The 13,257-nt window shown below is 36.8% G+C and overlaps 1 protein-coding gene across 1 annotated transcript; it reads left to right on the forward strand.

Moving 5' to 3' along the window:
- Positions 1-7,602: 7,602 nt before the first annotated feature.
- Positions 7,603-13,127, forward strand: LOC133781622 (probable CoA ligase CCL12). Its single transcript, XM_062220670.1, has 14 exons — positions 7,603-7,928; positions 8,371-8,500; positions 8,607-8,866; positions 9,123-9,324; positions 9,849-9,889; positions 10,224-10,352; positions 10,473-10,540; positions 10,637-10,857; positions 11,217-11,311; positions 11,389-11,605; positions 11,783-11,908; positions 12,173-12,271; positions 12,376-12,582; positions 12,744-13,127. Exons 1-14 carry the CDS (start codon positions 7,657-7,659, stop codon positions 12,855-12,857), a joined length of 2,181 nt encoding a protein of 726 aa, XP_062076654.1. The 5' UTR covers positions 7,603-7,656; the 3' UTR covers positions 12,858-13,127.
- Positions 13,128-13,257: the final 130 nt, after the last annotated feature.

The raw sequence follows: 13,257 nt of genomic DNA on the forward strand, positions 1-13,257 counted from the left end.
TTCCTCTCCAAAGTTTCTTGAACACTTTTGTACAACTAAAAAATGAGCACTTAGTTTACACCACAGTAAACTCTCACACACTCAACAATGTACAAAGAAAATTAACCCTTGTTCTCTCTTTCTCTCTTTTCTAAGCCTCTCAAAACCTCTGAATTTCTTTTCTCTTCAACTAATGAAACCCCTGGATATATATAGCTGCAGCTCCAGTTCTTTCACGTGTTGAAAGAAAAATCAGTTCTGTTTTAACTGACTAAAAATCTGTTACAACTGACAAGGCAAAAAACGTAACAGAAGAGAAAAGTTGTTTAATGATCTCTTAACAACACACGTCATTTGCCAATTATATTAGGATTACTCCAACATATTCCACCTTAATCCTCATATTAATGGCATAAGACACTTCCTTAGATCAGTGGAGAAGTATACTCGAATTTCGGTCTCCATCATTCTTCAAGACCAATCAAGTTCAAACAATATTTGAACTTGTTCAAAGGCAACACCTTAGTACCCAAGTCTGCTGCATTTTCTTCAGTAGGGACCTTTTCCAAGTCAATTTCTTTGTTTTCAATTTTCTCCCTTATCCAGTACATCCTAATGTCAATGTGCTTTGAACGCTCATGGTAAACTGGATTTTTGCTGAGATGAATTGCTGACTGACTATCTGAATATACAGTAACTCTTCCCTTCAACATCTTTAGCTCTTTGAGTAAGCCTTGAAGCCAAATTCCCTCTTTAATAGCTTCAGTTACTGCCATAAATTCTGCCTCAGTTGTAGATAATGCCACCACAGGTTGTAGTTAAGTTTTCCAGCAAATACAATTTCCATTCAACAAGAAAATAAATGAAGTTATTGACTTCCTATTGTCTCTATTTGCTGCATAATCAGAATCCACGAATCCTTCCAATTGAATCTGTCCCTTGGCTTTCTTGAAGTGCAATCCATAATTCAAAGTGCCTTTGATGTATCTTAACAACCATTTCAAACCTTCCCAATGAGGTTCGCCTGGATTAGCCATATACCTACTTAGTACACTTATAGGATAGGCTAGATCAGGTCTGGTACTCACCATTGAGTACATTAAGCAACCTATTGCTTTTGAATAAGGAACACTTTTCATTCTTATTGTATCTTCATTAGTCTTTGGGCATTGATCATTTGAAAATTTGAAATGCCCAGCAATAGGCATGCTGACAGGTTTACAATTACTCATGTTGAATCTGTCAAGTACCTTTGACAAGTATCCAGTTTGAGAAATAATTAACTTCTCCTCTTTGTTCTTCCTTGTAATGACCATGCCAAGAATTTTCTTTGCTATACCTAAATCCTTCATTTCGAACTCCTTACTGAGTTGTCCTTTTAACCAAACAATTTGTTGCTTTTCTTTTCCAATTAGTAACATATCATCCACGTATAAGAGTAAGAAAACAACATCACTTGTTTCTAAATTCTTGTAGTATAAACAAGTATCAAACTCAGACCTTTTGAACCCCAAACCAGTCACAAAATTGTCAAACCTTCTATTCCATTGACGAGGAGATTGCTTCAGACCATATAAAGACCTCTGTAGCTTGCATACAAGTTCACCACTTGGTTGTTCCACCTCAAAACCTTCAGGCTGACTCATGAAAATGGTTTCTTCAAGCTTTCCATTCAAAAACGCTGTTGTAACATCCATCTGTTCCACCTGAAAATCTAGCTGGGTTGCTAAAGCTAACATGATCCTTATAGTCTTATACTTAACTACTGGTGAGAATACTTCATTATAGTCTATCCCCTCTTCTTGTGTAAAGCCCTTTGCCACAAGTCTTGCTTTATACCTTTTTGCCTCATCATTTGTTGCCCCTTCTTTTAGCTTATAAATCCATTTACAAGCAATTATCTTCTTGTCTTTAGGCTTTGAAACTAACTCCCATGTCTTATTCTTCCTTAAGGAGTCCATTTCTTCATTCATAGCTTTAATCCACCACTTTGAATCTCTGCTTTTAATTGCTTCCAGATATGTTGATGGCTCACTTTCATCAAGTTGTCTCGCCACATTTAGAGCATATGAAATGACATCTGCTTCTCCTAATTTGCAAGGAACACGAATGATCCTTCTGGTTCTATCTCTAGCTAATTGATAATTAGCAAGAGTTTCTTGAGGTTTCCTATCATCAGGATGTTGCTCAGGTTCCTGACTTCCACTTTGACTAGTAGACTCGTCTTCTTTTCCTTGAGACTTAACTGACGTAAACTCTATCTCTGTACTGGTACTTGTTCATCTGGGTTTCCTCCATCACAAGAAACACTACCTTTCTCTTTCAAGTGTGGAAATTCTTTCTCATTAAAAACAACATTTCTACTGTTAATTATTTTGTACCCTGGTTGTTCTAATGAGCATAGCCTAAAACCTTTAACACCACTTGGATATCCTAGAAACAAACATTTTACTGATTTTGAACTTAGTTTATCAGTGTCTTGGTGTGCATATGCTGCACAACCAAATATTCTCAAATGACTTAGGGATGGGGGATGACCAGACCATTTTTCTTCAGGGGTTTTTAGGCTAATTACTTTGTTTGGACTTCTATTTACTAAATAGGCAGCTGTAGTGACAGCTTCACCCCAAAATTGTTTAGGCAAACCAGAGTTTATAAGCATGCATCTCACTTTATTTAAAAGAGTTCTATTCATTCGCTCAGCCAGCCCATTTTGTTGTGGTGTGTGAATTATTGTTCTATGCCTTTTTATCCCCTCCCTTTTGCACCAAGTATTAAATTCCTTATTATCAAATTTTAGGCCATTATCTGTCCTAATAACTTTCAGCAACTTACCAGTTTGTTTCTCAACATAATTTTTTTCCACTCTTTAAATTTTTCAAAACAATCACTCTTGTGTTTTAAAAGATAAATCCATACCTTTCTGCTGTAGTCATCTACTATGGACAAAAAAATAGCGATTTCCACCTTGAGTAGCTATTTTGCTCGGCCCCCAAAGATCCGAGTGAACATACTCCACAATTTGAGATGCTTTATGTTTTCCAACTCCAAATTTGACTTTGTGTTGTTTACCTCTAATGCATGTTTCACAAAAAGGCAGAGAAGAAAATTTTATGTTAGTTAATAAACCTTGTTTACAAAGTTCAGTCATACCTCTTTCACTCATGTGGCCTAGCCTTTGATGCCAAACTACTATCTCTGAGCTATCATGTTTGGCCATTGATGCTTCACCGGCTGTGACAGTACTACCAACAAGTACATATAAACCATGTTTTTTTATGCTTTTCATTATTACTCTTGAACCTTGTGAGATTCTGAAATTTCCATCACTTCCTTTGAAGCACAACCCTTGAGAATCCAGCGCACTAATTGATATTAAATTCCTTCTTAAATCTAGTATGTACCTCGCATTTTCAAGAATCCTTATTACCCCATCAAAGTGTTTTATTGCTATAGACCCAATTCATTCTACTTGACAAGTTTGATCATTTCCCATGAGTACTTTGTTATTGTGCAATTTCTTGAAATCAAAAAATCATTCTTTTACTGGGCTCATGTGATAGGTACATCCTGAGTCAAGTATCCATTCAGTTATGTCTCTTGTTGATGTCACGTTGAACATTTCTCCATCAGAATATTCCAGACTTGTTCCATCTACAAGTGCAGTAGTTTCATCTGTGTGTTGATCGTCTTTCCCTTTCTTCTTCAAATCCCAACAAAACCTTCTAAGGTGTCCAATTTTTCCACAGTGGTGACACCTTCTTGTTTCTTTTCCTCTTGACTTTGATCGAGCAGGAGACCTCCGATTTGAGTTGTCTTTCCCTTTACTGAAAGATCTTCTTGGTTGTCTTCCCCTCATGAACAAAAACTCATCTTTTTCTTTCTTGCCTTTCTCAACATTCAACTCAAATTCTTTAGTCTTCAAAATAGACAGAACATCTTCCAAACTCAGAGTTTCTTTACCATATTGAATTACTGTCTTGAGTTCTCTAAATTGATCAGGTAAGCTATATAACAGTATTATAGCTTGGTCTTCTTCATCAACCTTCTCACCTATATTACTCAAATCTAAAACAATCTTGTTAAAATCATCAAGATTCTGGTTTAAGGTTTTAGAAGAATCCATTGTGAATCTATAGAATTTTCCTTTCAGATATATTTTGTTAGATGTAGTCTTAGTCATATATAATTGTTCAAGTTTCGACCACATACCAGCAGGAGACTCCTCTCTTATTACCTGTCTCAACACATTATCTGACAGATGCATCACAATTGCATATCTGGCTTTCTTCATCATCACCTTTGTCTCTTCAGATGTTTCTTCAGACTTCTTTTTCTCACCAAGCTTGGTTTCTCCCATAAGAGCACCATCAAGATTCTGATGTATGAGAACAACCATCATTTTCTCCTTCCAAGGACTGAAATCCCCAGTTCCGTCAAACTTGTCGAGATCGAAACGCAATGTCGACATCCTTTCTTCTCCTTTCTTTCTGTGTAGTAATCAAGAATCTAATCTGAGCCTTGTTCTTCAATCTCCGCAACCTGGGCTTCTAATACCACTGTCGTGGTAAAGCAATCCACGACCCCAAGGCTCCAAGATTCACCTGCAAAACAAACCAAGAACAAATATACACAGAAAATTGTACTAAAACACAAACACTTAGAGAACAACAATAAGAAAGGGGAAGGAAGCGAATCACACAGAGAGATTTATACTGGTTCAGCCTTAAAATAAGGCCTACATCCAGTCCGAGCACTTCTCCACTATAATGAATCAATGTTACAATACAAAGCAACCCTTCTTCCTCTCCAAAGGTTCTTGAACACTCTGTACAACTAAAAAATGAGCACTTAGTTTACACCACAGTAAACTCTCACACACTCAACAATGTACAAAGAAAATTAACCCTTGTTCTCTCTTTTCTCTCTTTTCTAAGCCTCTCAAAACCTCTGAATTTCTTCTCTCTTCAACTAATGAAACCCCTGGATATATATAGCTGCAGCTCCAGTTCTTTCATGTGTTGAAAGAAAAATTAGTTCTGTTTTAACTGACTAAAAATCTGTTATAACTGATAAGGCAAAAACGTAACAGAAGAGAAAAGTTGTTTAATGATCTCTTAACAACACACGCCATTTGCCAATTATATTAGGATTACTCCAACAGGTCGCATGTCCCTCCTTAACCCTCTATAGCCTCTAGGCATAATCAAACTGGCCCTCCTCAATCATTTTGAGCTTCTGCATCAACTGCTCATAATCAAACTGGGCAACCTGACTAGAGGAAGGTGCATAGGCTTGTGAAGTGCCCTCCTCAACCCTCAGGACATCCTCGTAAAAAATAGAAGCTTCCTTTGCAACCTCTGCCAGCTTCTCTGCCTCCTTCTCGGGCTCTACACCCTCCGATGTAGTCCCAGCCTCCACTACAGTGGATTCCAACTCAGGGAATAACTTGGAATCAATGTCAGGGAGGCTATTGCAGTAGACTACCTCGTCGGGACGTGGCTTCAGCATGGAAAATACCACTAAATGCATGGTCGAATAACATATGCCAGAAAAACTTTAATAAAATAAACCGTTAATCAATTAATTTATGACATTTAATAAGATAAAGTGGAACTTACTCAACCCTTGGTGAACATAGGAACCAACTCAGTTGTCGAAAGAGTGATATCGATCTTCGTAGCCCAACTAAGCATCCTGGGAATCTAGTTCCCACTATTCTCACCGAACTTACTCCCAATAACTGGCATGGTCTCAAAAGCCCAGTACAGAAGTGCATGGGCATAGCCATAGAAACTATACTTCGACTCCTTCTGCTTTTTGCTTGAACCCTCTTTCTTCTTCTCCTCACAATGTTTCAATTGCTTCTACATGTCCTTCTGAACTCCTCTAATAAACTTCTTGACGGACAGCTTCCCCCACAGATACTTGAAAAAGTAATCAGAATCCTCAACCATCTTCAGGGAATCACCCTATATCTGTGTTGTCTTCTCTGGGGCATTTAGTATCCCCTCTATCAAATAGCACAAACCCAGCTTTAATGCATATTCTGGGTTTGTCGAGGCCTTCAAAGCATCTTCCAATGCCCCGAAACTAACCTTCGAATCACCATTAAAGTATTCCTGGATGATTTGATCACTTGAAAGATGCTCTCTCAACTCATCTGGGGACGGTGTGTTTCCAAAATTCAGCCCGATAACTAGGGCAAACTCTGCAATCCCAAATCTGCAAAGAGTGTTGCCTAAGTAGAACTGGCCCTCTTCAGGCTTCTTGCTTTCCACCTTTTGCAACATAAGCTGATGCAGTAGAACCCCAGAAAAACTAAAGGGCTTCACCTTAAAGAACTGTCCCAATGAGCATGCCTCTGCCCGTTCAATAAGTCCATGCCTCCTAAACTGCTCTATAAAGGTATCCAAGTAAGCACTACTCCTATAGGTGACACGACCAGGAAAATGCTTCTCCAACGACATAATAAGGTTAGGCATCTGAAAAAAAAAAACAAAAAAAAACTATTAGGAATATATTTTAAACAATCTGGTAAACATCAAGGACCATCGAGGCATGTCAAGGCCCATCAAGGTTTAAAAAAAATCAAACGACAGATAAAATATCGAGGTCTGTCGAGGTACCACACAATATTGATGCTGACTATTACTGTCGAGGCCTATCGAGGCCTGTTGAGGTCTATCGAGGCACAGGTAAAATAAGAATATACCTAATTCTAACTAGGCCTATCGATGCCTATTGAGGGCTATCGAAGCCCATGCAAAATCATAAAATACGTAAATCTATCGAGGCCTATCTAGGTTTCAAACAATATAGATGTTAGGCACTACTGTCGTGGCCTATCGAGGTAAATGCAAAATAAGAATATATCTAACTCTATCGAGGCAAATGCAAAATTAGAGTATGTCTAATTCTATCAAGGTCTATCGATGCACAATCAAATCCAAAACCTAACATATACTATTGAGGCTTATCGATTTCTATCGAGGTGAACAAAAATCTCGAAAAAAACTCAGATTTCTTCATTCCCCAGCCTCGATCTATCCTATGAACAAAAAATTAACAAATAAACCAGACCCAGACAATTTATTGCAGAATAAACAAGTAAATCCCTCACCTTTGACTATTTCAGGGTTGTTTCGTCGATCTCTTGAGTTTTCTCGCCTACTCCGGTCAAGATTTCTTACCACTGATGTGTGGTTGTGGTCGTGGAAGACAATGTCCACAGAATAGACAGTGAATGCAAAAGGAGAGTGAGAGATTTTGGGGATTTTGATTTCGAAACCGAGAGAGTGAGGAAGAGAATAGAAAGTGTAGAGAGAGAAAGTCGTAAACAAATGACAAGATTATTTTTAGAACTAAAAAAAATATAGTAGGTAAGGTATTTTTGTTATGATACTTATTTAATGCATCAATAGTCAGATTTCCATTATTTTCCCTATTGAGTTATGATAGTTATGGGACCATTTTTATTTATTTATACATTTATTTTTTACATCTATTTTAGGACCAAGTTGATTGGATAGTAGAATAGTAGATGACTATAGTAGACATCATCACGTGGCTCAACCTGGGATCACCTTTACCACCTAACACAACACACCACAACAAACAAAACTTCCTTTTACCAACAAATCCTCAACTTATCTGTGATTTGATCAAACAGCAGATATGGGAAAGAAGAGCATAAGTGAGTTAGGAGTGGAAGACTTGGTTCAGGCTGGTCAGACTACTGAGGAGGCCATTGGCTTCCGAAGGGTCCTTGAAGATTCAATCAGCTGCGCCAATGGGTTCGACCCAAGTGAGGTCTGGAGGCACCTGGTGGCTCGGAAACTGCTCAAGCCTTGGCACCCACATGGGCTGCACCAGCTGGTTTACTACTCTGTCTATGCACATTGGGATGTCTCCTCCAAAGGCCCTCCTCCCTACTGGTTTCCTTCTTTGTAACTTCTCAACTTCAACTACATTTTTCTTTAGTGATTTTTTTTTATCTTATATGTAACATGACTATGGAACCAAGAGAGCTAAAAGAGTAGATTTATATGTCATAAGTAATGATTTCGTTTGTCATTAGAGCTTGATTACAGGTGAATATCCTCACAAAATTCCAACTATTTTAGAATGAAAACGTACTTGCTCTATGAATATGGCATATTCCACATCATATTAATTGAAAGTAAAATGGGGGAAAAAAGTTGAAATAATAATTTTTCATTTCAAAATTGTTATCATCAGTAGGTTGTGTTTATATGTATCTTAAGTTTAGTGCTTACACCAACTGTTTGAGAAATTTACACTTTGTCATGAGAAATATACTATATTGGATATGTCAGCTTGTACTTTCACTTGAATTTTAACTGAGTTTAGGTATTGTCTACTTCTAAGATCTCAGTCTAAACATACAAATTTGGGACGTCTCATGGAGAAGCATGCTTCAAGCTTTCTTGGACCTTTATATAAGGATCCTATAACAAGTTATAGCCTCTTCCAGAAGTTCTCTGCTCAGCACCCTGAGGTAAATTTCAAGTTTCATGTATTGTCCAAGCCTTATGCTGAGATAGCAGTTTTTTTTTTTTTAAAAAAAAAAAATACTAATTGTCTTAACTTAACACAATTGGTAGGCTTATTGGTCGATTGTTCTGAAAGAGCTTTCACTTTCATTCCAAGAAGAACCAAAATGCATCCTAGACAGATCTGATAAATCCAAGTATGGTGGATCATGGCTTCCGGGTGCAGTTTTGAACATTGCTGAATGCTGTTTGTTGCCCACTTCAAATCCTAAAAAAGATGATGATAGTTTGGCTATTGTATGGAGAGATGAAGGCTGTGATGAATCTTCTGTAAACTTTATAACACTAAGGGAACTCCGGGAGCAAGTAATGTATGCTCTCACTTCCTTTACCTTGGTTCATATCTTGTTATGAAAGTGTTTGAATTGTCACTGCATCATGTTTATAGTATAGAGAAATGTTCCTTACTATTTTTCACGGCCTCGATCAATTTTGAACTCAGCATACTATATTCAAGAGTAAAAGTTAGACATTAACTCATCTTAAAGGTTCACAATTGCAATGACTCTCCTTGATGCTCTTTTTAGATTGCACTAATCAGTATGATTTATAATTTCATCTTCACAGCTCTGCTGCTAAGGTGCTTGATGCCATGTTTTCAAAGGGTGATGCAATTGCAATTGACATGCCAATGACAGCTAATGCAGTTATAATATACTTAGCAATTATACTATCAGGTCTTGTTGTTGTATCAATAGCTGACAGCTTTGCTCCAAAGGAAATCGCAACTCGCTTGCGTGTGTCACAAGCAAAGGCTATCTTTACCCAGGTCAGTGCTTCTTTCCTTGAGAAGTCTAGTTTAACGTTTAGAAATCTAATCCCAAGGAAAGATAATCCCACTTATTCAATCAATGTTTATCTGCATATATGAAAAAGTTTCATTACAGCAAAATGAAAAGAGAAACAGATTGCTGCTGAAAATACCAGCTATTGTAATAACATCATAATGAGTCACACACATATAAGATGTAAGATTTTGTGCACTCTTGCTGTCTTAAGTCTCGTCATGTATCTTCAGTTGTTTAGATTTCTGCCTTAAACTGCTGATTTAGATGGAACCTCTTATTATTGCCATGATATGTTCTGCATTTGTTCCAAACTAGTAGAGACTGTAGAGGTTGATCCAGTCCAGTCATGTGGTTATACAAGAAACATTTTTCCTTTTAGTAAGCAATCGACCATTGGAAAGACTTTAATTCGGCTTGTCCCTGTAATCATGCTTTCCATTTCACTTTAGTTTTGGTTCTGTTTGCTTTATGGTGATTATTTTCTTAAAACAAAATTAAATTTCAGGATTTCATACTAAGAGGTGGTCACAAGTTTCCTCTATACAGGTAAAACAAAGTTTTGACGCAACATATCTTAGCTCATTCTTCTTTATTATAGTTTAGGTGGTAGAGACACAAATACATGTCATAATAGAATTCAAGAACAGAAAGACAGAAAGGAAAAAGCAACTTCAATGCTTAGGTTGGAAAAAAGTGAACAAAGATATTAATGAATGAAGACAATGGTTCTAATCCTTCAATGCTTATTTCATGAAATTTCTACTAGTGATCTACAAATGTATTAGCAACTTAAACAAATGATCAAACAATGCCAAAAGAAATGGACTACTGTAATCTACTACTAATTACTTGTTGTGTCATGCTCTTTTACTTGTTGCAGTCGAGTTGTGGAAGCTGCACCAGCTAAAGCGATTGTCCTCCCGGCAACTGGAAGTAAGATAGGCATTCAGTTAAGAGAACAGGATATGTCATGGGGAGACTTCCTCTCCAATGCTAGCAATCTTTCAAGGTAACACGCAAACCAAAGATTCACCATTTCACAGATTAGAAATTTTAAATGATGTTAAAAAGACATATCCCAGATGACATTTAAAGTTTTTCATGCCGTTTTCTCTCCTTTTATTGGCAGAACTTATTCTCCATGCTATCAACCAGTTTACTCCTTGATAAATATACTGTTTTCATCCGGAACAACAGGTAAATAGATTTTTTTACAACTTGTAATTAGCGATAACTATGCTTCAACATACACTTAACAAGGATTTTTCAATTCTTATTTTTCATATTCATCAGGAGAGCCAAAAGCTATTCCATGGACACAACTTTCTCCAATTAGGTGTGCAGCTGATTCATGGGCCAATATGGATGTCCAAGTTGGAGATGTTGTCTGCTGGCCAACAAATTTAGGATGGGTGATGGGTCCAATTCTACTTTTCTCGTGCTTTTTGTCTGGTGCAACACTTGCTCTCTATCATGGATCTCCTCTAGGCCATGGCTTTGGCAAATTTGTTCAGGTATAACACCATTAATAACAGCTTCCACTGCAATTCTTATGTGTCTTGTTTTGAGATGGATTAGCCTTTGATAAGAAACATGTCATGGTTTGAACAAACTGTCCTAACAGTATAAAAAAGTAAAAGAAAGCTTTTTGTCATTGTTATTTCTATGCGAGGTTATGGAAAATTCCGTTTCTGTTTATGAAAGCTTAAGCTTATCTGTACACTTATGATGGAGTTTGAACACAAGTAAACTAAGCAAAGAGGAAAGAAGAAGAAAAACATACAAGCATTGTGCTTGGTAGCAATAGTTTTTTCAAGAGGCTATCACATCTGATCCAATTATCTACTGGTACTTTTCTGTTGTACTTGTCCAGGATGCAGGTGTGAATATTTTAGGTACAGTTCCAAGCCTAGTGAAAGCCTGGAAGAATACACAGTGTATGAATGGCCTGGATTGGACAAAAATAAAGTAATATTCGATTAGAACTTTTGGTATGTTTGGTTGCATGGTTTTCGCAAGAACAATAAATGTCTGAATTTATGCAGGTCCTTTGCATCCACAGGAGAAACATCTAATGTCGATGATGACCTTTGGCTATCTTCGCAAGCATATTACAAGCCCATTGTCGAATGTTGTGGAGGGACAGAGCTTGCATCGTCTTACATACAAGGAAGTCTACTGCAACCTCAAGCTTTTGGTGCATTCAGCACTGCATCAATGACAACTGGCTTTGTCATCCTTGATGAACATGGAAAACCTTATGTAAGAACATATATTCAAGCTTGTTTATGTTTATTGGATTTCATCTTCAGTGAAATGGTGACAACAGTTCTTGTTTCTAGGAATTTGCAAAGTGAATTTAGAGTATGTTTCTTTATGAATTTTTTTTGTTTCTTTATGAATTTGTTTGTTTTCTCTTTTCTTTGACTAAAATGACAGCCAGATGAGCAAGCTTGTATAGGTGAAGTGGGCTTATTCCCTCTATACTTAGGCGCAACTGATAGGTTGCTTAACGCCGATCATGAAGAAGTTTACTATAAGGGAATGCCATTATACAAAGGAATGGTATGCCTAGAACTATTCTTTTTTTATCCTTATAGACCCAGCTCTTTAATTGTGTATAGAAAATAAAATAGCTGCAACTTCTCATTTGAAACATAAGTAATTCTTTGTTAAGTTTCATCAGGGATTTCTTCTACTATTCTTTTTATGCCACTCACTGAGATGTGAGAATTTTTTGTCAAGTTTCTTCTAGGATTTCTTTTCTAGCAAGCATAGTAAAGATATTTTTGTAAGAAACTTGTTACAACACGAGCTATGAATTTGCAGCGCCTCAGGAGACATGGAGACATCCTCAAGAGAACTGTTGGAGGCTATTTCATTGTACAAGGTAGAGCTGATGACACCATGAACCTTGGGGGCATTAAGGTATCGCTCTCATTAAGATCCTTACAATCTCTTTTCCATGGGGTAGTTTTACGAGCTTAAACTCTTTTAATCATGCTGACGTCCATATTGTTCTTGATATGTAGACAAGTTCTGTTGAAATCGAACGTGTATGTGACCGAGCTGATGAGAGCATCTTAGAGACAGCAGCAGTGAGCGTGTCTCCAGTTGATGGCGGTCCAGAACAGCTGGTTATGTTTGTGGTATTAAAGAATGGATATAACTCTGAAGCTGAAAATCTAAGGACAAAATTCTCAAAAGCCATTCAAAGTAATCTTAATCCATTGTTCAAGGTTCCAATTTCAACTCTCTCAATTTAACTGACATTACAGTACTAAATTTCATATAAACCATAACAAGCTTTGGTTTGTTTGCATACAATACATTGCTGTTTTCCTTCATTATTTACCTCATCATTAGTTTGATTTTTCCAACACTTGAAACGGTATAACAGGTAGGTTCTGTAAAGATTGTTCCCGAGTTTCCTCGAACAGCATCGAACAAGTTACTAAGGAGAGTTTTGAGAGATCAAATAAAGCGCGAATTCTTGGTTCGAAGTAGGATTTAGTGGAATGGAATGGAGTTCACTAGCATTTGATATGGATTATGAAAAAGAGAAACATGAAGTTTGTTGAAGAAGGGTTGTATCAAGATTATATTGCTATTATTGATTGTTATTTGTAAGGTATCAGTCTCCTTACAGGAGTTGTGGTCTTTTATTGGTTGTAAGCAAGCGTTAATAAGAATTTTTTTTCCAAATTAATAGGAAAGATATAAACATGTAAATGTCATTCTCGAACTAATTAAAAATAAAGTTTCATACGCGTTGAACTCGTAATGTTTCTTAATATTTTTTTTAGAAAATAAAAGGAAAGAAGAGTTCTGAATATAAAATATATGGCAATCAAAATTAAAAATCAGGACCTTGAGACAATAGAAATCAACCCTTAATTGAAGACAAAATAGTA

The sequence above is a fragment of the Humulus lupulus genome, chromosome 6 (assembly GCF_963169125.1).
Source record: "Humulus lupulus chromosome 6, drHumLupu1.1, whole genome shotgun sequence".
Lineage (NCBI taxonomy): Eukaryota > Viridiplantae > Streptophyta > Magnoliopsida > Rosales > Cannabaceae > Humulus > Humulus lupulus.